Source organism: Podarcis raffonei, chromosome 16 (genome assembly GCF_027172205.1).
Source record: "Podarcis raffonei isolate rPodRaf1 chromosome 16, rPodRaf1.pri, whole genome shotgun sequence".
NCBI lineage: Eukaryota > Metazoa > Chordata > Lepidosauria > Squamata > Lacertidae > Podarcis > Podarcis raffonei.
The window spans coordinates 9,592,795-9,619,298 of NC_070617.1; the positions used below are offsets into that span (position 1 = coordinate 9,592,795).

The 26,504-nt window shown below is 51.7% G+C and overlaps 2 protein-coding genes across 3 annotated transcripts in view; one reads left to right on the forward strand and one right to left on the reverse strand.

Annotated features, from left to right (window-relative positions):
• SLC50A1 (solute carrier family 50 member 1) overlaps positions 1–26,504 on the forward strand; it is a 266,552-nt gene that overhangs the window by 84,909 nt on the left and 155,139 nt on the right. The gene's annotated exons all lie outside the window — the stretch shown is intronic.
• On the reverse strand, positions 415–17,108 carry MUC1 (mucin 1, cell surface associated). 2 transcript variants are annotated; one of them, XM_053368427.1, is made up of 12 exons: positions 16,861–17,108; positions 16,408–16,481; positions 15,909–16,042; positions 14,546–14,736; positions 14,091–14,164; positions 13,592–13,725; positions 12,230–12,420; positions 11,772–11,845; positions 11,273–11,406; positions 9,913–10,103; positions 8,820–8,895; positions 415–2,448 (listed from the first exon to the last, which is right to left on the reverse strand). In XM_053368427.1, exons 1-12 carry the CDS (start codon positions 17,074–17,076, stop codon positions 2,429–2,431), a joined length of 1,509 nt encoding a protein of 502 aa, XP_053224402.1. In that variant the 5' UTR covers positions 17,077–17,108; the 3' UTR covers positions 415–2,428. The 2 variants fall into 2 exon arrangements, with proteins under 2 accessions (XP_053224402.1, XP_053224401.1); XM_053368426.1 differs by having other exon boundaries at positions 8,749–8,895; positions 16,861–17,107.

The following is a 26,504-nucleotide window of genomic DNA, read 5'->3' on the forward strand; positions in this document are numbered from 1 at the left end:
TTGACACTATGCCTCTTGGCCTCCCTCATCCCACTCTCCTGCCTCCGATTCTGGACTCCTCTCTGCCACCGACTCTCCCTGCTCACTAAACCCTGTGACCTCTTCCTTTTCCGAAACCTCCTCTTCCTAGTCTTCTCCCTCTGACCACTTGCATCGTCGCCCCACCACCAATCCCAGGGCTCTGAGCCTTCCTTCTTTGGTGGTTTTCCAGCGGGTTCTTCCCGTTCCTCTGCAGCCAAAAAGTCAGTGACACGGGCCCAGAGAAAACGTGGGTTCAGATGCATCTTCCATCGCTTTGTGTGTGTCAGCCAAGCCAGTAAAAAACTTTGCAGCCTTAGTTAGGTGATAAAAAGAAACCCGATTCTCTCTGAAGTTCCTGGTCCCTACCCCAAAAGCAAAGAAGGCAACACACCCTCAATACCAACGTAGATCCGTTTATTGTTAAATGTTATAAATACAGAATTTGACACAGAAGCCACGGCACTTCCTCTTCCTCCCCACTCCCTCTTTGCCTCCCTCCACAACTCCAAAACCCTTCACCCAAGAATTTTGAGGTTTGCTGTTGTACAAAACTGTCCACTGAGACACCACCCACGAGCACCAGGATTTGCAGATAAGGCAGTTGCCAAATTTGGCTTTCAAAAACCTCCCCTCCAAAGCATTTAGCATTACAATGCTGACTGGTTAGACACCTGTATGGAGAGGACTGTGGACTATCTCCTGTACAATGCAGATTTGGAACGACAGCATCCCTATGGAAGCATAGGAAATTTTTTTTGGGGGGGGGGAGAGGTAACCCCAGCATTGAGGCTTAAGGATCCTGGGTTGGCAAGAAAGGGCACACTCTTCTCCTCTCCACCTTAAATAAATATTTTGGGTTAATCTTGTTCCTTCATGCGTCTGGGTTTGACTCCTCTGGAACTTTTTCGTGTTGAGGTGGAGGAAATAAGGTCAAGACGCAACTTGCCCCTCTGTATTCTCACTTGGGGGGGAACATGCTGTAGCTTAAGAACATAAGCAAAGCCCGGCTGCATCAGGGCAATGGCCCACCTAATCCTGTATCCTATTCTCACAGATGCCCCAACAAGAAGCTCACAAGGAGGATATGAGCACAACAGCGATTCTCATCACGTGTGATTCCTGGCAACTACCGGTAGTATTCAGAGATGGCAAGGTTGTCTGGAGCAAGGATTGTTCCATGTGTGGAGCAGGATTGTGGGGGAGAAAAGATTGGAGCACGGCTATTTTGATTATTGCACTCTGCCCTCTCCCAGGTTTCACGGGGGTTGAGATTTTGCATCCTAATCTGACAAATCTCCCCCAAAAGGCAGTACATTCAGGTCCCACTATCTGAACACAATGCGTCCCCTGGAAATCGTTTGGGAGGCAAGAGTTCATATAAGGAGTCAACGATTTCCATTGATTCCTATGGGGGAATTTCTAATGTGTTCCCAGCCATGGAAGTTTGGCCTCTAAAAGCCATAAGAAATAAATACAAATCAAACCCACCCCTTAGGAAAACCCTCTGAAACCTTACTAAAAATACAGATCGCTACGGTTCAGTTCTGTTCCACAGCCAACCAGCAAAAGGCAAACAAGGAAGTAAAAAAATGCTCTCTGTTTGCATATCTGAATTTGCAATGTGTATAGCGAGGTTTGGGTAGTAATTCCTCATGTTTGGATAAGTGAATTCTTGCAGAGTGAGCGTTCAGAAAGCAGGACCTGCATATTTATGTACATGTTGATCTCCTATATTGCAGCAGTTTGAATTTTTTTTACAAAAATCACTAATAGAATATTAATATTAATAAAAATAAAATTAATTAGTAAAAGTAAAAGCAAAAAAGTTCAACTTTTTCATAGTGGTGATGGGGAAAATAGTCTGGAAACTCAGAATTTACAGTTCAGCAGCTTAGGTGGTTTCCTCTCGTCCTCATCTTCTTAGTTAATTTGTCCGGTGCAAGAGAATCTCCCATTGATCTTTTGAGCCCTGGTGGGATCCTTGTGACAGGGAGTTCCGCTGGACAGAGCATAACATTCCAGGCTTGAGGGACACAGCTAGCTTTGCAAAGCATTCTCTAGTTGTCCTCATTGCTTTGGAGAGGGTTGCTTGCTCACCACACATTTGCAAGGGGTGGATTTTTTTGGCACATCTATAGAAGAGATTCTTTCAGTTGTTGAAATTGTGCTGCTTGTTCGCCTTCAGGCAATTTGAAACTCACCACAGGTGAGTAGGCGAGTGGCTATTTCCAAGCTTGTTTGCAGAACTCATCCTTCCCACATTCACACCGAAGCCCAACAATATCCCTGAATTTACCCGGCTCAGCCAGGTTCTGGCTAACCCCCCCTTGCCAAGTCCAATTGTAGGGTGTGCTCCGCCTACAGTTCATCATTGGCCATTGTGGGGTTGGTGTAGGAGAAGGGAGCATTACCATTCCTGGGAAGATTCTGTGGGAAAAACACACAGAGAAAGGAAACGGTTAGTACAATCACCTAAGGCATGTAGGAAGTTGTGCTTTTGCACTAAACATCCCCTGCTGAGTGACTAACCATATTCACATATTTGAGTCCAGGGTTGCTAACTTCTCTCTACCGGCTTTGCTCCTCTGCCATTAGTAAGAGAGAAATGAAACAGGAGATGCAATGCTTCTTGCATTGCTGTGCCAGAAAAAGTTCCACCATTGGAATTTCTATCTGTCCAGTGTGTTGTATTCAATATTATTCAAACTCAGGTTGAAGGACAGGAGAGAAAATTGATTCAGTTTGAATTTGAAGCAGAACCTACTGAATTTGGACTTTCCAAAACAATACAAGAATGGAAACACAGCCATTCTTTGAAATCTGTACTTTGAATTCTGAGATGCAATTCCCCAAATAACGTTTACTAAAAATGCTTATATTGTGGGGATGTAACACATACAAAATGCATTATATTAGAATAAATTATTTGCAAAAATATGTATGTTAAGTTAAAACTGCATGCAAAAATGTGGGTTTTTAAAGGAGAAATTTGTACTAATAAGCTGATGAGTTTTCAAGAGGATTCCGCCTCCCTACTCCCCCCCCCCCCCAAAATCACAAACCACAGTAGGAAGGTACGTAGATAACTGAAACTAAGCTTGCAAAAATGAGAAACTGAGAGACTCAAAATGGGCAGGACCATTCATCCCTACTTAGAGCAGATCCATTGACATGACTGGCCATTAATGCCTAACGGGCATTTCAGTTGATTTAGTTTTGAGTAAAACTGGATACAGCATAGAGAGAGAAAGTAGAGAGATCTGCACAGACTTGCCAACAGTTTTATGCACTCTGATCCTGTGAACATTCAACAGCAACCTGCTTATCTGAAAGGGTTTAAACTGGGAGACGTGGGTCCAAATCCTGACCCATTCACAGACTCGTGGGTTTATAGCTTGGCGGCAACAAAGCCTCCTGGCCATGTTAAACTTACTCCTTCCTGATTTGACATTGGACTGAATAACTTAGGCATGGACAAACTTAGGTTTTAAAATTCTGAATATTGGAATATCCTGTGCTAATTCTATTTACACAGAAGGCCACTGAGACCTTTACCTTGGCAACAGGGAAGTTCAGAGGCGAAAATGTCCAAAATTCTTTTGTGAGGCGTGCCAGTCATCAGGCCCCATAAAAGATGTATTATGCCTCCTGTTCCCAGCAAAGGCATGAGGAGTTATTTTGTCACGTAACATTAAAAAGCAAACAAATGTGCCTCTTTGCATGCTAAAAAGCTTGGAACTTGGAGGATATGAGCAATTAAGGGCAGATCAGCTGCAAGGTGTACAGGTGAGGCAAGTGGCAAAAATAAGGTACTATTGTGGGGGGAGGGAGGCAGATTTTGGATGACGCCACCTGTGGATAGCTTTGCCTTGTTAAGGGCCGGCATGTGTGAAGGTTTCCTGGAGCATTGTTAACATCCCTTAGCCTCGCTTTTGAAAACATCTTTGTGAGCGACCTTGAACCAAGGGAACACGAAAACGGGTTGTACATTTAAACCAGGTGGGCCCAATTGCAACACAGAGTGCTGAGGCTGCTGCCTGCCCGCCAGCCCTGCCTTTTTGCAGCATTCCCCATTCCACCCAGAAGGGATGCGGGTGGCGCTGTGGGTTAAACCACAGAGCCTAGGACTTGTCGATCAGAAGGTCAACGGTTCGAATCCCCACGACAGGGTGAGCTCCCGTTGCTCAGTCCCTGCTCCTGCCAACCTAGCAGTTTGAAAGCACGTTAAAGTGCAAGTAGATAAATAGGTACCGCTCCGGCGGGAAGGTAAACGGCGTTTCCGTGCGCTGCTCTGGTTTGCCAGCAGCGGCTTAGTCATGCTGGCCACATGACCCAGAAGCTGTACGCCGGCTCCCTCGGCCAATAAAGCGAGATGAGCACCGCAACCCCAGAGTCGGCCACGACTGGACCTAATGGTCAGGGGTCCCTTTACCTTTTACCATTCCACCCACCCCAAACAAAAGGCACTAAGGCTCACTGAACATTCTCTGCCTTTACCTGGTTGTTTTTGGGACCCCCGCTCTTTAGGTTCCCCCCTTCAAAGTATTTTCTTTGCACTTCTGCAAACCTCAAGGGTCTCCCAAAGGCTGCTGGTGCCTCCATCTTGTGTAAGTGTGGGGAACCTTTGGTCCTCAAGAAATTGATGAACGGCAACTCTCATCATTGCTGGCCGTGGGTCATGCATGCTGGGACTGATGGGAGTTGAAGTTCAGCAGCATTTGGGGGGCTAAAGGTTCCGCACATGGGTGGCTCTGTCCCGGCTGTGGGTCATGAGCTTCACAGGATGGTCTGATTGGCCATTGTTGGAACATAAGAACGCCCTGCTGGATCAGGCCAAAGGCCAATTTAGCCCAGCATCCTTTTCCCCATAGCGGTCCATCAGAAAAGGAAGCCCACTGGGAGGGCATGGACCCAAGACCTTTCCCTCACTGTAACCCATAAGAGCATCAGAGGGGCCTCCAAGATCCGACCAGTGGCCGTGTCCTCACAGTGGCCAAGCAAATGCCACCATAGGAAGTCCAATATGCCCCACAGAGGACCTTAAAGTCCATAAATAGCAACACCCTAGAGGTCCCGGGCCTTAAGGAAGTCAGATTAGCCTCAACCAGAGCCAGGGCCTTTTCAACACTGGCTCCGGCCTGGTGGAACGCTCTGTCTCATGAGACCAGGACCCTGCAGGATCTGAATTCTTTCCGCAGGGCCTGTAAGACAGAGTTGTTCCGCCTGGCCTTTGGCTTGGAATCAGTTTGATTCCCTCCCCCTCTTTCTTTCTTTTTTCCTTTCTCCTTCTGTGTTGGAACTCCTATTTGGGGACTTCCCTGGCTTTTTTCTGGCCCATGTAGGACCAGTCTGGATAGTTAGCCTTGGTGAAGACTTGGCGTTTTTATCCCCCAAAAAGTTTTTCATTGAGTTCCACTGAAATGAGGCTGCATTTTAATGTTGTATTTTAATCTTGTTTTTTAAGCTGTATTCTAATCAATTGTTTTTATATTTGGTGTTAGCCGCCCTGAGCCCGGTCTTGGCTGGGGAGGGCGGGGTATAAATAAATATTATTATTATTATTATTATTATTATTATTATTATTATTATTAAAGTGGGACCTGAGCACATCAGCAGTTCTGCCTCCACCAGGGGAGGTAGAATATAGTCATCAATAGAGTGATTTAACAGTCAGTCCCAGAAAACTCTGGAAACTGTCGCTCCAGGAGAAAAAAGGAGGGTGTCTTAACAACTCTTACCTCCCCAAACAAACTACAGCTCCTATAATTATTTTTTGAGGGGGAAGCCATGCCTGTTTAAAGTGCTATGATAGTGCTTAAGGTTGTGGCCTAAGTTCTCCTTAGTGTTGACCCGTTGGGGAGCTATGTTTGCCACCGCCATCCATTGCAATGGGTTTGCTCTGAGTAGCACAGACACTGGATACAGCCTTCCACGTCCTTCACTTCCCCCTGTTCTTCTGCTGAGGAAACGGAGAGAAACAAAGGGCTCAGGTGCATTTCCACCTTCCTCTGTGGAACACTGAGGGCTAGCGCCTTGCTTATCCCCGTTTGAGACGGAAAAAGCCAAGGTGCAGCAAGCTGAACTAAAGGGCCATATGCATGCAATTGCCCCAACGTCCAGGGGGCCCAGATGGACCCCACTGAATGTCGCTTCCCCAGAGGGGTTAAAAACGCTGGGAGCAGCAGCCAGCTGCTGAGGAAAGAGCCTTGGAAGGCAGCCAGAAACATCACAAGCAGCTCAATGTCGTGTGTAAACATTGCCCAGTCACGAGGCTGGGGAGCGGCCAGGCCAGCTGAGGTGCTGGCCACGTACCCCCAGGCAACCACACCAAGGGCAAAGGGGCTCAGTCCTAGCCTGGGACCACCACCACGTCCCCCCGCTCCGGTCTAACCAGCGATGCCCGGTGTATTCATTTGCAGCAAGGGGACAGGGCGGGAGGGAGGAGGGTGAAGCCATTCCAGGGACCTGCAGTGCCTGGCTTGACCCTGCCCCCCTTCTCTCTCCCTTCCTCCTAGATTTGCAAACAGTCCCAGGGTGCCGAGCTAAATATTTGCTCAACGTCTCCATGTTTGCTCAGCAGAGCCGCGTAGGGAACAGGACAGATGCACCCGGCTCTGTGGGGAGCGAGTGGGGCACGGCGCATGGCCGAGGTGACTTTAGCAGGCCTCTCCCTGCCACATGCGCAATGGCACCCACCCATTCCTGAGAGCCACTTAAGGCCCGAGAGGCCCTGCTGGGGTCGGTTGGCGCAGGTCGCCTTGGCAACATGGCCTACCCAGCCATGACGGTCACGCTGACCGTTCTCAAGGGTCAGCAGCCTGTCAGGAAGCAGGGTGGGTGGGTGGGTGTTATCTGTGGAAGTTCCCCAGGCCTCAGCCTTGGAGGAAGGAAAAAGATTTCCATAGCAACAGGCCGAAGGCTGCCTCAGGCGCGCTAGGCCAAAGCCTTGGCCGAAGCAGCCGTTGGCCGTTGCCACGGTGACCACAGCTGCGGCTGCCCCATTAAAGATTTGCACCGGCTGCCCCATTAAAGATTAACTCAGGGGCAAGGGTGGAGGGCAGGGAAACCCGCTCTGGGGTTCGAGGGCAGGGTGAAATCGCTGTATCATGAAGGATGAGAGGCAGGGGCTTCAGGGTGTCCTCCATCATGACTGGCAGAGATGTTGGCTGCAGGGAAAACCCCTTGACGTCGCTCAGCGAGCAGGGTCTCTGCCCGCAAGGGGATTGCAAAGTAAAGGCTGACATAGGGGGAGTAATACAGGGTAGAGAAATGGGTAGGACAGGCAGGGATAATCAGAGGCAAACAACTGACTTGCGGCCCCATCTCGCCTGCAAACATGGTGGGGCTTGGGATAGTTCCCATTATGCCCCAACCCCTCCAATTCTTAGGGCCTGACTGGAAGTCTATGTTTGTTTACCTACTTCTGTCCAATTTTTCAGATTTTAAGCTCCTTAGGGGCAGAGACCTGAACACTTGGAGTCCCTCTAATGTCCATGTGGGTGGTTTTTTAAAATATTATTATTTCAGTTTATATCTCACCCTTCCTCCTGAAGGTGCCCAGGGTGAGAAAAACACATAATAATAATAATAATAATAATAATAATAATACACACACCATTCTGAAGACATCTGAAGGCAACCCTATACAGGCAAGTTTTTAATGTTTGATGTCTTTTAATGTGTCGGACGCTGCCCAGAGTTGCTGGGGTAGCCCAGTCAGATGTACAGCATATTATTATTAATAATAATTCTAAAAACAGTTAAAACTTTCTAACAGCATTTAAAAACAGTCCCTCAGACAGTGAACCCAGGGTTGCCAGGAACAATGTCTTTCAGCCATCAAATGCCTGGGTGAACAGGAATGCTTTTAAATTGTTCCTGAAAGCTACCAGGCGCACCTCCCCAGAGCCCCACATAAATAACCCTGGTGACAAGTAGGTGCCATGTGGCAAATTCATGCCTGCCTGCATGAAACCATTAACTATTTCTATGGGGTTTCTTTTTTTTGGGGGGGGGAGGAGAGGAATTAGATTAGAAGGGTATAGGTGGGGGAGGCACTAGGAATGGAAACAGAAACTGAGCTTGATTGACCAACGGCCTGACTCTGTATAAGGCAGCTTCCTCCATTCCTATTTCATAGAATTGTAGAATTGGAAGAGACCACGAGGGTCATCTAGTCCAACCCCCTGCAATGCAGAAATCTTTCAACCAACATGGGGCTCGAACCCATGAACTTCAGGTTAAGGGTCTCATGTTCTACCGACTGAGCTATGTGTTTAGAATCATGAGGCCTTTCTTTCTGAGGGAAGGGATGTAGCTCAGGGGTAGAGCATCTGCTTTGCATATAGAAGGTGCCAGGTTCAATTCCCTGCATCTCTAGGTAGGGCTGCCAGTCAGTGCAAACAACACTTAGCTAGATGGACCAACGATCTGAGTCGGTATAAAGCAGCATCCTGTTTTAATCAGCCCTTCATCCAGAAACTTGAGGACTAGAATCTTTCTCTTAAGGGGAAAGGCCACAGCTCAGAGGAGAGCATTTGCTTTGCATCTCCAGACCCCCTGTCCGAAATCATGGAGAGCCGCTGCCAGTCAGTGAAGACAATATTAGGCTAGATGGACCAATGGGCTTATTCGGGGGCATGGCAGCTTCTAACATTCCTATGTACTATGTCCTGGGTCACTAAAGAGCACCCCAGGATTTGGGTTGGGTGAGTGACTCTTGCTCACCTCGCTGTATGGGTTAGGCTTGCTTCCGGGGGCAACGTATCGCCCGTGTGTGTGGTACGTCGGGTACTCACTCATGACATGGTAGGAGTCTTGGTTGCTGAGCAAATCAAGCTTCCCCCGGTGATTCCGTCGACACCAGTAGATGATCTGGGAGGGAGTGAAGAAGAGTAAGAGTAAGGAAAGGTCATGTTGCTGGGAGAGATGGATTGGGAAGGTGAGAGAGAGCTGTGAGAGCAGGGGGTTGGACTAGATGACCCGTTGGTCCCTTCCAACTCTACAGTTCTAGGATTCCAAGTTCTACTTCTGAGTAACAACGTATGACAGAAATGGGGAGCCTATTTTCATCAGCGGGCTGCATTCCCTTCTGGGTAACCTTCCGAGGGCGACATGCCGCTAGTAGGTGGGGCCAAAGAGCTATTAGCAATCAAAGGGTATTAGCTAGGGTAGCTAAAGGAAGCCTCCAGCTCCAGAGGCACTCTACCTCTGAATGCCAGTTGGGAAAAAGTAACAGCTGCTGCTATTGTTGCCCTGTTTGTGAGTTTTTTGGAGGCAGGCGCTTGGCTGCTGTAGTGGAAAACAGGGGGCTGGATTAAATGGGTCTTTGTGGCCTGATCCAGCAAGGCTCTTCTTAAGGCTCTTTAGCCACAGCAGCTCAATGGCACTTCCATGCTCCATGGCAGTACCTCCAAAGGGCATATACTGGGGTGGCAAGGAAGACAGGAGGGTTGACGGGACAAGAGATTTAGCTCTATGTTTCATTTTACCCAATGCATATGCAGCCTGGCAATCAAACTGTTGTTCTGTGCAGTTTTGCAACATGCACACTAATTTGCCTCATTTATTCTTGTTATGGCAATGAGGACTAGAAATTGCCAGGCACGTCTGATTCGCTACTGAGTAATAGGATGCTAGGGTAGATAGACACAAGGCCTGATCCTGCAGGTTCTTTCTTATGTTCCCCATGTCTGCCAGGTGGTCCATTGGTTCTGCCCCAACCACACTCACTAGTCTTGCACCTCTGGCTCTGAGTCTATATAGAGCCAGCCCCCTGAGTCTCCAGCCGCCTGGCGGGTTGATGTAGCGGGTGGCGGAGCTGTTGTTTTGGGCCCAGTGGGTCTTCACCTCCACCAGCTTGATTTTGAGAAAGAAGGCTGAGAAACCTACCAGGATCAGGAAGGCGATGAGCGCCAGGAGAAGAAGGATGCAAACTAAGACGAGGAGAGCAATGCCCCAGCCTGGGACAGTCTCTGTGTGATTGGGAGTGGTTGTAGTCGAGGTTGTCGTTGAGGTGGTTGCCGGGGGGGAAGTTGCTGTTGAGGGCGGGGGGTTGGGGGGTTCCGTGGCGTCTGAGGTCACTGGGAAGATAGCAAAGAATCCCATTAATAACCCACTTTAGGGAAACACCTGAGGGATTTGTGGCTGATGAAATAGAGACATGCCTGTGGTCCTCTTCGGGGATTGGTACTAGAGGTGGGCAAGATTTGATTCAATTTTCAGGATTCCATACGCCTTTGTAACCAAAAGCCCCCTTCATTGCATTTCACCATCAGCCATTTTCCATTTCATTCAAGAGCAGTTTGTTGATCTCTGTCCTCCTAGCTATCTGAGGGTGTTGTTGATGTCCCACCCCCTGTTTTATTGTCCCTTTCTGCTGTTTCTTTGGACACTGCAGATCCGTGGGGGGAGAGGTGCCCTCCCCAGCTGCGGCAGGAGCAGCCTCTGGAGAAGCCCAGTGAAGCAGCTAAGCCAACCTTAAACCTGCAGGAATGGGTATGAATGGGCGTCTCAAATGGGAGTCCCCTCCATGACCATTTTGGGAGGAATGGAAAATTTGTGGGGAATATCCATGGCTCATCTGCGTTGCATGCAGATGGTTCCAAGTTCAGTCCCTGGCATCTTCAGGTAAGGCTGGGAGAGACCCCTGTCTGAATGGAATACCCTGAAGGATTATGGGAATTGTACTTTTCTAAAGGTGCTGGGAATTGTAGCTCCCTATGGTAAAGTGCAGTTCCCAGGATCCAGGGGGCAAGGTAGGGGTGGTTTGCTTAAATGTTTGGTGTTTAACCATTAACAAGGATTTCTGCCTGTGAATGAGACATTCCTCGCTCTCCTCCCAAAGTGAACCCTGTGCTCCATCGAGATCTGCTCCAGAAGGCCATGGGAACCCCAGAACAGTTTCGGGAGCGCTGTGGGGAGAGGAGAGCGTCCCTCTGCACAAGGAGAAATCCTCATGCTGATGGAGGAAGAGATCTAGCGCTATGCTGGAGTCCACCCAACGACTTTGAAATGTATGGTGCATTCCCTGCTATGAACACCATGCCATTGTTTTGCATAATGCAATGTGCACTGAGCATACTAATCTGTAGAAGCAACACTGAGTGCTAGGAACCTGCCTAGACTTCCAGGAAGGGAATTCTGTGTCTCGAACTGCACGAGGGGCTCTGAGTCTTGTGTTGCAGACACAGCTCGAGGGATGCCTTGCTGTAGTACCCAGCCCCCCACTCTTCATCCTTCAGCCCTTCACCTTCAATCTGAGTCAGGTTGAGACCCTGCCGTTTGTCTTCAGGTGCGTTGCTCAGAGCAGTGCGGAGCTTATCGGCGGAAACACTTGCACTTTCCTGGAAGCGTACCGTTGTATCTGCCAGCACTGAGCCATTTCTGTACGTTAGAAAGGGAAAAGAGAAGCGTTGGCGGATCTGGAACTGCAGCCTGACAGCCCCACACTCCCATCACTCAGCAGAAGAGAAGCTGCTTTGCATGCAGAAGGTCCTTGGTTTAAATCTCTGGCTTTGCCAGGGAACGCAGCCAGAGAGGATTGTTTTCTGCCCGACCATCAATTGGCATGAAACCAGAATTGTAGAGGTGGAGGGGACCTCAAGGGCCATCTATTCCACCCCCCTGCAGTGGAGACATCTACATGCTTAGCAGAAACACAGAGAGACACAGCAAGCTGCCCTATACTCAGCTGGACCCACGACCCACCTAGCTCAGGTGGGTGCCCTCATATAATCCCCCTTCCGTACCTGAAAGAATTCACCTTGTATCCCATATATTTCCCTTCAGCAGGGCATCCTGTGCAGTTGAAAACATCCACATACTGCGGAAAGAAAAGGGTAGTACGAATGTTGTATTATGCTATTAACTCTTTCTGAGGCTTGTGACATAGCTGGGATGAAGTCAGCCCTTCTCACTTTCTCTTTGCCCCACCCCACAGGAAAAGAGAGGCACAGAGGAGAATGTGTGGGGCAGCAGAGACGAGGGGGAATAGAAGACTGCATATAGGGGCTGACAATCACCAGGAAACTGCGTCACAAACCTGGAAGCCCCATAGCTCGGCAGTGGCACAGAGATATCTGCCCCATTCTTTACAGATGAGCAGGCCCCACCCCACCCCACCCCCGGACTGAGAGGCTGGGGGGGGGCAGCATTTCCCTCCCTAGTGCCCCCTCCCCCAGGGGGGTAGAAAGGCCACAGAACTTACCATCTTCCCGATATTCCCAGTCAGGTTCTGGTACGCTTTGGAGGACGGATTCGACAAGTCCTCAGTATAATTCATTGTGATGTGGTAAGTGATGGTGAACGTTTTCTCTTTGGGGGGCTTAGGTGCGGGTGTCTTTGAGCTGGTGCTAGTCGTGGTGGGAGAAGGCGTCGTTGGCGTCTGCTGCTCGGTCACTGAGGTGAAAGGAAACGATCTCATTAGGACCCCTCCCGGAAGGAAGAGATTTGTGGGGGAGGAAGAAGAGGCAGGCCTGCTGTCCTGCTCAGGGATTGTGCCTAGAGGTGCTCACGCCTGGGTTGGAGTCTTACTTTCAGGATCACGGGAAGCCCCCTTCTTTCCATTTGTCCCGCTCCCAGCCCTTTTCAGTTCCATTGATCTCCATCCCCATAGTCACCTGCGGGGGTTGCTGAAGTTTGAGCATCTCTTTCTGCTCTTTCTATGGGCACCACCTGAGCAGGAAGCAGGTCAATGGGGTGAGAGGGGCCCCCAGCTGGAGCAGGAGGAGCCCCCGGAAGGAGACCCGGAAGCTGCCTCCACAGTCAAGCGTTCCAGCCCACCATCACCCCGCAATGGGAGTCCCCTCCATGTCCATTTACTCCTCTCCCTTTGGGGAGGAATGGGAAATCTGTAGGGAAGACCCATAGCTCACTGGGTAGATCATCTGCGGTAGAATAAGCTGGATTCTGCAACCTCACTACCTCCCTCAAGGTCTGTACCCACCATATGTTTAAATGCATAGGTTATCGGCAAGGATCCTGCGAAGCGGTTTGCTAAGGATGCTGGGAATCATGGGTCTGTGAGCGCTCAAGCGCTATTCCCAGGATACTTGGGGGCAAGCTCAAGCAGGCGGCATGCAGCTATTGCGTCCTGTCCTTGCAAGGCTTGCTGCTTGCTCAATGGGACATTTCCTCCTCTCCTCCCTCCCTGCCCAAGTGAAGCCTGTGTCCTCTCCAGATCTGCTCCAGAGGTCTGGGGGGAACTCCCAGAGCACTTTCATGAGGGGTGTGGTGAGAGGAGAGCGTCCCCCTGGGCAGGGAGAAATCCTTGTGCCAATAGATGGAGAGGTTTAGTGCTACTTTGGTGTCCAACCAAAGGGCCATAAATATTTGGTGTGTTTGATGCCTGAGCGTCATGCTGTTGTTTTGCATAATGCAATCTGTGGTGTGCATATTAATCTACAGAAATCATCCCAGTTTCAGCACTGAGGGCCGGAAACCTGCCTAAACCTCCAGGAAGGGAATTCTGTGTCTCGAACTGCACGAGGGGCTCTGAGTCTTGTGTCGCAGACACAGCCCGAGGGATGCCTTGCTGTAGTACCCAGCCCCCCACTGTTCAGCCCTTCACCTTCGATCTGAGTCAGGTTGAGACCCTGCCGTTTGTCTTCAGATGCGTCGCTCAGAGCAGTGCGGAGATTATCGGCGGAAACAACTGCACTTTCCTGGAAGCGTACCGTTGTATCTGCCAGCACTGAACCGCTACTGTACGTTGGAAAGGGAAAAGAGAAGCGTTGGCGGATCTGGAACTGCAGCTTGACAGCCCCACACTCCCATCACTCAGCAGAAGAGCAGCTGCTTTGCATGCAGAAGGTCCTTGGTTTAAATCTCTGGCTTTGCCAGGGAACGCAGCCAGAGAGGATTGTTTTCTGCCTGAGCATATCATGGCATGAAACCAGAATTGTAGAGGTGGAGGGGACCTCAAGGGCCATCTGTTCCACCCCCCTGCAGTGGAGACATCTAAATGCTTAGCAGAAACACAGAGAGACACAGGAAGCTGTCCTATACTCAGCTGGACCCACGACCCAACTAGCTCAGCTGGGTGCCCTCATTTAATCCCCCTTCCGTACCTGAAAGAATTCACCGTGTATCCCATATATTTCCCCTCATCAGGGCATCCCGAGCAGTTGAAAACTTCCTCATACTGTAGAAAGAAAAGGGTATAACGCATGTTGTATTATGCTATAAACTCATTTTCTGAGGCTTGAGACATGGCTGGAATGAAGTCAGCCCTTCTCACTTTCTCTTCGCCCCACCCCACAGGAAAACAGAGGCACAGAGGAGAACGTGGGGGGCAGCAGGAACGAGGGGGAATTGAAGACTGCATATAGGGGCTGACAATCCCCAGGAAGCTGCGTCAAATACCTGGAAGCCCCATAGCTCTGCAGTAGCACAGAGATATCTGCCCCATTCTTTACAGATGAACAGGCCCCACCGCACCACCGGACTGAGAGGCTGGGGGGGGGCAGCATTTCCCTCCCCAGCGCCCCCTCCCCCAGGGGGGTGGAAAGGCCACAGAACTTACCATCTTCCCGATTCTCTCATTCAGGCTGCGGTATGCTTCGGAGGACGAATCCAACAAGTCCTCAGTAAAATTCATTGTGATGTGGTAAGTGATGGTGAACGTCTGCTCTATGGGAGGCTTAGGTGTGGTTGTCTTTGAGCTGGTGCTAGCTGTGGTGGGAGAAGGCGTCGTTGGCGTCTCCTGCTTGGTCACTGAGGTGAAAGGAAACGATCTCATTAGGACCCCTCCCGGAAGGAAGAGTTTTGTGGGGGAGGAAGAAGAGGCAGGCCTGCTGTCCTGCTCAGGGATTGTGCCTAGAGGTGCTCACGCCTGGGTTGGAGTCTTACTTTCAGGATCACGGGAAGCCCCCTTCTTTCCATTTGTCCCGCTCCCAGCCCTTTTCAGTTCCATTGATCTCCATCCCCATAGTCACCTGCGGGGGTTGCTGAAGTTTGAGCATCTCTTTCTGCTCTTTCTATGGGCACCACCTGAGCAGGAAGCAGGTCAATGGGGTGAGAGGGGCCCCCCAGCTGGAGCAGGAGGAGCCCCCGGAAGGAGACCCGGAAGCTGCCTCCACAGTCAAGCGTTCCAGCCCACCATCACCCCGCAATGGGAGTCCCCTCCATGTCCATTTACTCCTCTCCCTTTGGGGAGGAATGGGAAATCTGTAGGGAAGACCCATAGCTCACTGGGTAGATCATCTGCGGTAGAATAAGCTGGATTCTGCAACCTCACTACCTCCCTCAAGGTCTGTACCCACCATATGTTTAAATGCATAGGTTATCGGCAAGGATCCTGCGAAGCGGTTTGCTAAGGATGCTGGGAATCATGGGTCTGTGAGCGCTCAAGCACTATTCCCAGGATACTTGGGGGCAAGCTCAAGCAGGCGGCATGCAGCTATTGCGTCCTGTCCTTGCAAGGCTTGCTGCTTGCTCAATGGGACATTTCCTCCTCTCCTCCCTCCCTGCCCAAGTGAAGCCTGGGCCCTCTCCAGATCTGCTCCAGAGGTCTGGGGGGAACTCCCAGAGCACTTTCATGAGGGGTGTGGTGAGAGGAGAGCGTCCCCCTGGGCAGGGAGAAATCCTTGTGCCAATAGATGGAGAGGTTTAGTGCTACTTTGGTGTCCAACCAAAGGGCCATAAATATTTGGTGTGTTTGATGCCTGAGCGTCATGCTGTTGTTTTGCATAATGCAATCTGCGGTGTGCATATTAATCTACAGAAATCATCCCAGTTTCAGCACTGAGGGCCGGAAACCTGCCTAAACCTCCAGGAAGGGAATTCTGTGTCTCGAACTGCACGAGGGGCTCTGAGTCTTGTGTCGCAGACACAGCCCGAGGGATGCCTTGCTGTAGTACCCAGCCCCCCACTGTTCAGCCCTTCACCTTCGATCTGAGTCAGGTTGAGACCCTGCCGTTTGTCTTCAGGTGCGTCGCTCAGAGCAGTGCTGAGATTATCGGCGGAAACACCTGCACTTTCCTGGAAGCGTACCGTTGTATCTGCCAGCACTGAACCGCTACTGTACGTTGGAAAGGGAAAAGAGAAGCGTTGGCGGATCTGGAACTGCAGCTTGACAGCCCCACACTCCCATCACTCAGCAGAAGAGCATCTGCTTTGCATGCAGAAGGTCCTTGGTTTAAATCTCTGGCTTTGCCAGGGAACGCAGCCAGAGAGGATTGTTTTCTGCCCGACCATCAATTGGCATGAAACCTGAATTGTAGAGGTGGAGGGGACCTCAAGGGCCATCTGTTCCACCCCCCTGCAGTGGAGACATCTACATGCTTAGCAGAAACACAGAGAGACACAGCAAGCTGCCCTATACTCAGCTGGACCCACGACCCACCTAGCTCATGTGGGTGCCCTCATTTAATCCTCTTTCCGTACCTGAAAGAATTCACCGTGTATCCCATATATTTCCCCTCATCAGGGCATCCCGAGCAGTTGAAAACTTCCTCATACTGTGGAAAGAAAAGGGTATAACGCATGTTGTATTATGCTATGAACTGATTTTCTGAGGCTTGAGACATGGCTGGGATGAAGTCAGCCCTTCTCACTTTCTCTTCGCCCCACCCCACAGGAAAACAGAGGCACAGAGGAGAACGTGGGGGGCAGCAGGGACGAGGGGGAATTGAAGACTGCATATAGGGGCTGACAATCCCCAGGAAGCTGCGTCAAATACCTGGAGCCCCATAGCTGTGCAGTAGCACAGAGATATCTGCCCCATTCTTTACAGATGAACAGGCCCCACCGCACCACCGGACTGAGAGGCTGGGGGGGGCAGCATTTCCCTCCCCTGCACCCCCTCCCCCAGGGGGGTGGAAAGGCCACAGAACTTACCATCTTCCCAATTCTCTCATTCAGGCTGCGGTATGCTTCGGAGGACGAATCCAACAAGTCCTCAGTAAAATTCATTGTGATGTGGTAAGTGATGGTGAACGTCTGCTCTATGGGAGGCTTAGGTGTGGTTGTCTTTGAGCTGGTGCTAGCTGTGGTGGGAGAAGGCGTCGTTGGCGTCTCCTGCTTGGTCACTGAGGTGAAAGGAAACGATCTCATTAGGACCCCTCCCGGAAGGAAGAGTTTTGTGGGGGAGGAAGAAGAGGCAGGCCTGCTGTCCTGCTCAGGGATTGTGCCTAGAGGTGCTCACGCCTGGGTTGGAGTCTTACTTTCAGGATCACGGGAAGCCCCCTTCTTTCCATTTGTCCCGCTCCCAGCCCTTTTCAGTTCCATTGATCTCCATCCCCATAGTCACCTGCGGGGGTTGCTGAAGTTTGAGCATCTCTTTCTGCTCTTTCTATGGGCACCACCTGAGCAGGAAGCAGGTCAATGGGGTGAGAGGGGCCCCCCAGCTGGAGCAGGAGGAGCCCCCGGAAGGAGACCCGGAAGCTGCCTCCACAGTCAAGCGTTCCAGCCCACCATCACCCCGCAATGGGAGTCCCCTCCATGTCCATTTACTCCTCTCCCTTTGGGGAGGAATGGGAAATCTGTAGGGAAGACCCATAGCTCACTGGGTAGATCATCTGCGGTAGAATAAGCTGGATTCTGCAACCTCACTACCTCCCTCAAGGTCTGTACCCACCATATGTTTAAATGCATAGGTTATCGGCAAGGATCCTGCGAAGCGGTTTGCTAAGGATGCTGGGAATCATGGGTCTGTGAGCGCTCAAGCACTATTCCCAGGATACTTGGGGGCAAGCTCAAGCAGGCGGCATGCAGCTATTGCGTCCTGTCCTTGCAAGGCTTGCTGCTTGCTCAATGGGACATTTCCTCCTCTCCTCCCTCCCTGCCCAAGTGAAGCCTGTGTCCTCTCCAGATCTGCTCCAGAGGTCTGGGGGGAACTCCCAGAGCACTTTCATGAGGGGTGTGGTGAGAGGAGAGCGTCCCCCTGGGCAGGGAGAAATCCTTGTGCCAATAGATGGAGAGGTTTAGTGCTACTTTGGTGTCCAACCAAAGGGCCATAAATATTTGGTGTGTTTGATGCCTGAGCGTCATGCTGTTGTTTTGCATAATGCAATCTGCGGTGTGCATATTAATCTACAGAAATCATCCCAGTTTCAGCACTGAGGGCCGGAAACCTGCCTAAACCTCCAGGAAGGGAATTCTGTGTCTCGAACTGCACGAGGGGCTCTGAGTCTTGTGTCGCAGACACAGCCCGAGGGATGCCTTGCTGTAGTAACCAGCCCCCCACTGTTCAGCCCTTCACCTTCGATCTGAGTCAGATTGAGACCCTGCCGTTTGTCTTCAGGTGCGTCGCTCAGAGCAGTGCTGAGATTATCGGCGGAAACACCTGCACTTTCCTGGAAGCGTACCGTTGTATCTGCCAGCACTGAACCGCTACTGTACGTTGGAAAGGGAAAAGAGAAGCGTTGGCGGATCTGGAACTGCAGCTTGACAGCCCCACACTCCCATCACTCAGCAGAAGAGCAGCTGCTTTGCATGCAGAAGGTCCTTGGTTTAAATCTCTGGCTTTGCCAGGGAACGCAGCCAGAGAGGATTGTTTTCTGCCCGACCATCAATTGGCATGAAACCTGAATTGTAGAGGTGGAGGGGACCTCAAGGGCCATCTGTTCCACCCCCCTGCAGTGGAGACATCTACATGCTTAGCAGAAACACAGAGAGACACAGCAAGCTGCCCTATACTCAGCTGGACCCACGACCCACCTAGCTCAGGTGGGTGCCCTCATTTAATCCTCTTTCCGTACCTGAAAGAATTCACCGTGTATCCCATATATTTCCCCTCATCAGGGCATCCCGAGCAGTTGAAAACTTCCTCATACTGTGGAAAGAAAAGGGTATAACGCATGTTGTATTATGCTATGAACTGATTTTCTGAGGCTTGAGACATGGCTGGGATGAAGTCAGCCCTTCTCACTTTCTCTTCGCCCCACCCCACAGGAAAACAGAGGCACAGAGGAGAACGTGGGGGGCAGCAGGGACGAGGGGGAATTGAAGACTGCATATAGGGGCTGACAATCCCCAGGAAGCTGCGTCAAATACCTGGAGCCCCATAGCTGTGCAGTAGCACAGAGATATCTGCCCCATTCTTTACAGATGAACAGGCCCCACCCCACCCCACCACCGGACTGAGAGCCTGGGGGGGGCAGCATTTCCCTCCCCTGAGCCCCCTCCCCCAGGGGGGTGGAAAGGCCACAGAACTTACCATCTTCCCAATTCTCTCATTCAGGCTGCGGTATGCTTCGGAGGACGAATCCAACAAGTCCTCAGTAAAATTCATTGTGATGTGGTAAGTGATGGTGAACGTTTTCTCTTTGGGGGGCTTAGGTGTGGTTGTCTTTGAGCTGGTGCTAGCTGTGGTGGGAGAAGGCGTCGTTGGCGTCTCCTGCTTGGTCACTGAGGTGAAAGGAAACGATCTCATTAGGACCCCTCCCGGAAGGAAGAGTTTTGTGGGGGAGGAAGAAGAGGCAGGCCTGCTGTCCTGCTCAGGGATTGTGCCTAGAGGTGCTCACGCCTGGGTTGGAGTCTTACTTTCAGGATCACGGGAAGCCCCCTTCTTTCCATTTGTCCCGCTCCCAGCCCTTTTCAGTTCCATTGATCTCCATCCCCATAGTCACCTGCGGGGGTTGCTGAAGTTTGAGCATCTCTTTCTGCTCTTTCTATGGGCACCACCTGAGCAGGAAGCAGGTCAATGGGGTGAGAGGGGCCCCCCAGCTGGAGCAGGAGGAGCCCCCGGAAGGAGACCCGGAAGCTGCCTCCACAGTCAAGCGTTCCAGCCCACCATCACCCCGCAATGGGAGTCCCCTCCATGTCCATTTACTCCTCTCCCTTTGGGGAGGAATGGGAAATCTGTAGGGAAGACCCATAGCTCACTGGGTAGATCATCTGCGGTAGAATAAGCTGGATTCTGCAACCTCACTACCTCCCTCAAGGTCTGTACCCACCATATGTTTAAATGCATAGGTTATCGGCAAGGATCCTGCGAAGCGGTTTGCTAAGGATGCTGGGAATCATGGGTCTGTGAGCGCTCAAGCACTATTCCCAGGATACTTGGGGGCAAGCTCAAGCAGGCGGCATGCAGCTATTGCGTCCTGTCCTTGCAAGGCTTGCTGCTTGCTCAATGGGAAATTTCCCCCACTCCTCCCTCCCTGCCTAAGTGAAGCCTGGGCCCTCTCCAGATCTGCTCCAGAGGTCTGGGGGGAACTCCCAGAGCACTTTCATGAGGGGTGTGGTGAGAGGAGAGCGTCCCCCTGGGCAGGGAGAAATCCTTGTGCCAATAGATGGAGAGGTTTAGTGCTACTTTGGTGTCCAACCAAAGGGCCATAAATATTTGGTGTGTTTGATGCCTGAGCGTCATGCTGTTGTTTTGCATAATGCAATCTGCGGTGTGCATATTAATCTACAGAAATCATCCCAGTTTCAGCACTGAGGGCCGGAAACCTGCCTAAACCTCCAGGAAGGGAATTCTTTGTCTCGAACTGCACGAGGGGCTCTGAGTCTTGTGTCGCAGACACAGCCCGAGGGATGCCTTGCTGTAGTACCCAGCCCCCCACTGTTCAGCCCTTCACCTTCGATCTGAGTCAGGTTGAGACCCTGCCGTTTGTCTTCAGGTGCGTCGCTCAGAGCAGTGCTGAGATTATAGGCGGAAACACCTGCACTTTCCTGGAAGCGTACCGTTGTATCTGCCAGCACTGAACCGCTACTGTACGTTGGAAAGGGAAAAGAGAAGCGTTGGCGGATCTGGAACTGCAGCTTGACAGCCCCACACTCCCATCACTCAGCAGAAGAGCAGCTGCTTTGCATGCAGAAGGTCCTTGGTTTAAATCTCTGGCTTTGCCAGGGAACGCAGCCAGAGAGGATTGTTTTCTGCCCGACCATCAATTGGCATGAAACCAGAATTGTAGAGGTGGAGGAGACCTCAAGGGCCATCTATTCCACCCCCCTGCAGTGGAGACATCTACATGCTTAGCAGAAACACAGAGAGACACAGCAAGCTGCCCTATACTCAGCTGGACCCACGACCCACCTAGCTCAGGTGGGTGCCCTCATTTAATCCCCCTTCCGTACCTGAAAGAATTCACCGTGTATCCCATATATTTCCCCTCACCAGGGCATTCCGAGCAGTTGAAAACTTCCTCATACTGCGGAAAGAAAAGGGTATAACGCATGTTGTATTATGCTATAAACTCATTTTCTGAGGCTTGAGACATGGCTGGGATGAAGTCAGCCCTTCTCACTTTCTCTTCGCCCCACCCCACCCCACAGGAAAACAGAGGCACAGAGGAGAACGTGGGGGGCAGCAGGAACGAGGGGGAATTGAAGACTGCATATAGGGGCTGACAATCCCCAGGAAGCTGCGTCAAATACCTGGAAGCCCCATAGCTCTGCAGTAGCACAGAGATATCTGCCCCATTCTTTACAGATGAACAGGCCCCACCCCACCCCACCACCGGACTGAGAGCCTGGGGGGGGGGCAGCATTTCCCTCCCCTGAGCCCCCTCCCCCAGGGGGGTGGAAAGGCCACAGAACTTACCATCTTCCCGATATTCCCAGTCAGGTTCTGGTATGCTTCGGAGGACGAATCCAACAAGTCCTCAGTAAAATTCATTGTGATGTGGTAAGTGATGGTGAACGTTTTCTCTTTGGGGGGCTTAGGTGTGGTTGTCTTTGAGCTGGTGCTAGCTGTGGTGGGAGAAGGCGTCGTTGGCGTCTCCTGCTCGGTCACTGAGGTGAAAGGAAACGATCTCATTAGGACCCCTCCCGGAAGGAAGAGATTTGTGGGGGAGGAAGAAGAGGCAGGCCTGCTGTCCTGCTCAGGGATTGTGCCTAGAGGTGCTCACGCCTGGGTTGGAGTCTTACTTTCAGGATCACGGGAAGCCCCCTTCTTTCCATTTGTCCCGCTCCCAGCCCTTTTCAGTTCCATTGATCTCCATCCCCATAGTCACCTGCGGGGGTTGCTGAAGTTTGAGCATCTCTTTCTGCTCTTTCTATGGGCACCACCTGAGCAGGAAGCAGGTCAATGGGGTGAGAGGGGCCCCCCAGCTGGAGCAGGAGGAGCCCCCGGAAGGAGACCCGGAAGCTGCCTCCACAGTCAAGCGATCCAGCCCACCATCACCCCGCAATGGGAGTCCCCTCCATGTCCATTTACTCCTCTCCCTTTGGGGAGGAATGGGAAATCTGTAGGGAAGACCCATAGCTCACTGGGTAGATCATCTGCGGTAGAATAAGCTGGATTCTGCAACCTCACTACCTCCCTCAAGGTCTGTACCCACCATATGTTTAAATGCATAGGTTATCGGCAAGGATCCTGCGAAGCGGTTTGCTAAGGATGCTGGGAATCCTGGGTCTGTGAGCGCTCAAGCACTATTCCCAGGATACTTGGGGGCAAGCTCAAGCAGGCGGCATGCAGCTATTGCGTCCTGTCCTTGCAAGGCTTGCTGCTTGCTCAATGGGACATTTCCCCCACTCCTCCCTCCCTGCCCAAGTGAAGCCTGGGCCCTCTCCAGATCTGCTCCAGAGGTCTGGGGGGAACTCCCAGAGCACTTTCATGAGGGGTGTGGTGAGAGGAGAGCGTCCCCCTGGGCAGGGAGAAATCCTTGTGCCAATAGATGGAGAGGTTTAGTGCTACTTTGGTGTCCAACCAAAGGGCCATAAATATTTGGTGTGTTTGATGCCTGAGCGTCATGCTGTTGTTTTGCATAATGCAATCTGCGGTGTGCATATTAATCTACAGAAATCATCCCAGTTTCAGCACTGAGGGCCGGAAACCTGCCTAAACCTCCAGGAAGGGAATTCTGTGTCTCGAACTGCACGAGGGGCTCTGAGTCTTGTGTCGCAGACACAGCCCGAGGGATGCCTTGCTGTAGTAACCAGCCCCCCACTGTTCAGCCCTTCACCTTCGATCTGAGTCAGATTGAGACCCTGCCGTTTGTCTTCAGGTGCGTCGCTCAGAGCAGTGCTGAGATTATCGGCGGAAACACCTGCACTTTCCTGGAAGCGTACCGTTGTATCTGCCAGCACTGAACCGCTACTGTACGTTGGAAAGGGAAAAGAGAAGCGTTGGCGGATCTGGAACTGCAGCTTGACAGCCCCACACTCCCATCACTCAGCAGAAGAGCAGCTGCTTTGCATGCAGAAGGTCCTTGGTTTAAATCTCTGGCTTTGCCAGGGAACGCAGCCAGAGAGGATTGTTTTCTGCCCGACCATCAATTGGCATGAAACCTGAATTGTAGAGGTGGAGGGGACCTCAAGGGCCATCTGTTCCACCCCCCTGCAGTGGAGACATCTACATGCTTAGCAGAAACACAGAGAGACACAGCAAGCTGCCCTATACTCAGCTGGACCCACGACCCACCTAGCTCAGGTGGGTGCCCTCATTTAATCCTCTTTCCGTACCTGAAAGAATTCACCGTGTATCCCATATATTTCCCCTCATCAGGGCATCCCGAGCAGTTGAAAACTTCCTCATACTGTGGAAAGAAAAGGGTATAACGCATGTTGTATTATGCTATGAACTGATTTTCTGAGGCTTGAGACATGGCTGGGATGAAGTCAGCCCTTCTCACTTTCTCTTCGCCCCACCCCACAGGAAAACAGAGGCACAGAGGAGAACGTGGGGGGCAGCAGGGACGAGGGGGAATTGAAGACTGCATATAGGGGCTGACAATCCCCAGGAAGCTGCGTCAAATACCTGGAGCCCCATAGCTGTGCAGTAGCACAGAGATATCTGCCCCATTCTTTACAGATGAACAGGCCCCACCCCACCCCACCACCGGACTGAGAGCCTGGGGGGGGGCAGCATTTCCCTCCCCTGAGCCCCCTCCCCCAGGGGGGTGGAAAGGCCACAGAACTTACCATCTTCCCAATTCTCTCATTCAGGCTGCGGTATGCTTCGGAGGACGAATCCAACAAGTCCTCAGTAAAATTCATTGTGATGTGGTAAGTGATGGTGAACGTCTGCTCTATGGGAGGCTTAGGTGTGGTTGTCTTTGAGCTGGTGCTAGCTGTGGTGGGAGAAGGCGTCGTTGGCGTCTCCTGCTTGGTCACTGAGGTGAAAGGAAACGATCTCATTAGGACCCCTCCCGGAAGGAAGAGTTTTGTGGGGGAGGAAGAAGAGGCAGGCCTGCTGTCCTGCTCAGGGATTGTGCCTAGAGGTGCTCACGCCTGGGTTGGAGTCTTACTTTCAGGATCACGGGAAGCCCCCTTCTTTCCATTTGTCCCGCTCCCAGCCCTTTTCAGTTCCATTGATCTCCATCCCCATAGTCACCTGCGGGGGTTGCTGAAGTTTGAGCATCTCTTTCTGCTCTTTCTATGGGCACCACCTGAGCAGGAAGCAGGTCAATGGGGTGAGAGGGGCCCCCCAGCTGGAGCAGGAGGAGCCCCCGGAAGGAGACCCGGAAGCTGCCTCCACAGTCAAGCGTTCCAGCCCACCATCACCCCGCAATGGGAGTCCCCTCCATGTCCATTTACTCCTCTCCCTTTGGGGAGGAATGGGAAATCTGTAGGGAAGACCCATAGCTCACTGGGTAGATCATCTGCGGTAGAATAAGCTGGATTCTGCAACCTCACTACCTCCCTCAAGGTCTGTACCCACCATATGTTTAAATGCATAGGTTATCGGCAAGGATCCTGCGAAGCGGTTTGCTAAGGATGCTGGGAATCATGGGTCTGTGAGCGCTCAAGCACTATTCCCAGGATACTTGGGGGCAAGCTCAAGCAGGCGGCATGCAGCTATTGCGTCCTGTCCTTGCAAGGCTTGCTGCTTGCTCAATGGGAAATTTCCCCCACTCCTCCCTCCCTGCCCAAGTGAAGCCTGGGCCCTCTCCAGATCTGCTCCAGAGGTCTGGGGGGAACTCCCAGAGCACTTTCATGAGGGGTGTGGTGAGAGGAGAGCGTCCCCCTGGGCAGGGAGAAATCCTTGTGCCAATAGATGGAGAGGTTTAGTGCTACTTTGGTGTCCAACCAAAGGGCCATAAATATTTGGTGTGTTTGATGCCTGAGCGTCATGCTGTTGTTTTGCATAATGCAATCTGCGGTGTGCATATTAATCTACAGAAATCATCCCAGTTTCAGCACTGAGGGCCGGAAACCTGCCTAAACCTCCAGGAAGGGAATTCTTTGTCTCGAACTGCACGAGGGGCTCTGAGTCTTGTGTCGCAGACACAGCCCGAGGGATGCCTTGCTGTAGTACCCAGCCCCCCACTGTTCAGCCCTTCACCTTCGATCTGAGTCAGGTTGAGACCCTGCCGTTTGTCTTCAGGTGCGTCGCTCAGAGCAGTGCTGAGATTATAGGCGGAAACACCTGCACTTTCCTGGAAGCGTACCGTTGTATCTGCCAGCACTGAACCACTACTGTACGTTGGAAAGGGAAAAGAGAAGCGTTGGCGGATCTGGAACTGCAGCTTGACAGCCCCACACTCCCATCACTCAGCAGAAGAGCAGCTGCTTTGCATGCAGAAGGTCCTTGGTTTAAATCTCTGGCTTTGCCAGGGAACGCAGCCAGAGAGGATTGTTTTCTGCCCGACCATCAATTGGCATGAAACCAGAATTGTAGAGGTGGAGGAGACCTCAAGGGCCATCTATTCCACCCCCCTGCAGTGGAGACATCTACATGCTTAGCAGAAACACAGAGAGACACAGCAAGCTGCCCTATACTCAGCTGGACCCACGACCCACCTAGCTCAGGTGGGTGCCCTCATTTAATCCCCCTTCCGTACCTGAAAGAATTCACCGTGTATCCCATATATTTCCCCTCACCAGGGCATTCCGAGCAGTTGAAAACTTCCTCATACTGCGGAAAGAAAAGGGTATAACGCATGTTGTATTATGCTATAAACTCATTTTCTGAGGCTTGAGACATGGCTGGGATGAAGTCAGCCCTTCTCACTTTCTCTTCGCCCCACCCCACCCCACAGGAAAACAGAGGCACAGAGGAGAACGTGGGGGGCAGCAGGAACGAGGGGGAATTGAAGACTGCATATAGGGGCTGACAATCCCCAGGAAGCTGCGTCAAATACCTGGAAGCCCCATAGCTCTGCAGTAGCACAGAGATATCTGCCCCATTCTTTACAGATGAACAGGCCCCACCCCACCCCACCACCGGACTGAGAGCCTGGGGGGGGGGCAGCATTTCCCTCCCCTGAGCCCCCTCCCCCAGGGGGGTGGAAAGGCCACAGAACTTACCATCTTCCCGATATTCCCAGTCAGGTTCTGGTATGCTTCGGAGGACGAATCCAACAAGTCCTCAGTAAAATTCATTGTGATGTGGTAAGTGATGGTGAACGTTTTCTCTTTGGGGGGCTTAGGTGTGGTTGTCTTTGAGCTGGTGCTAGCTGTGGTGGGAGAAGGCGTCGTTGGCGTCTCCTGCTCGGTCACTGAGGTGAAAGGAAACGATCTCATTAGGACCCCTCCCGGAAGGAAGAGATTTGTGGGGGAGGAAGAAGAGGCAGGCCTGCTGTCCTGCTCAGGGATTGTGCCTAGAGGTGCTCACGCCTGGGTTGGAGTCTTACTTTCAGGATCACGGGAAGCCC

Coding starts and splice junctions, on each gene's coding strand:
- MUC1 (XM_053368426.1), bottom strand. CDS start 17,076: ATGAGATCGTTTCCTTTCACCTCAGTGACCAAGCAGGAGACGCCAACG. Junction 11,846..12,229: donor CTGGGAATATCGGGAAGATG/GTAAGTTCTGTG, acceptor TTCTTTCCGCAG/TATGTGGATGTTTTCAACTG. Junction 11,407..11,771: donor TACAAGGTGAATTCTTTCAG/GTACGGAAGGGG, acceptor TCTAACGTACAG/AAATGGCTCAGTGCTGGCAG.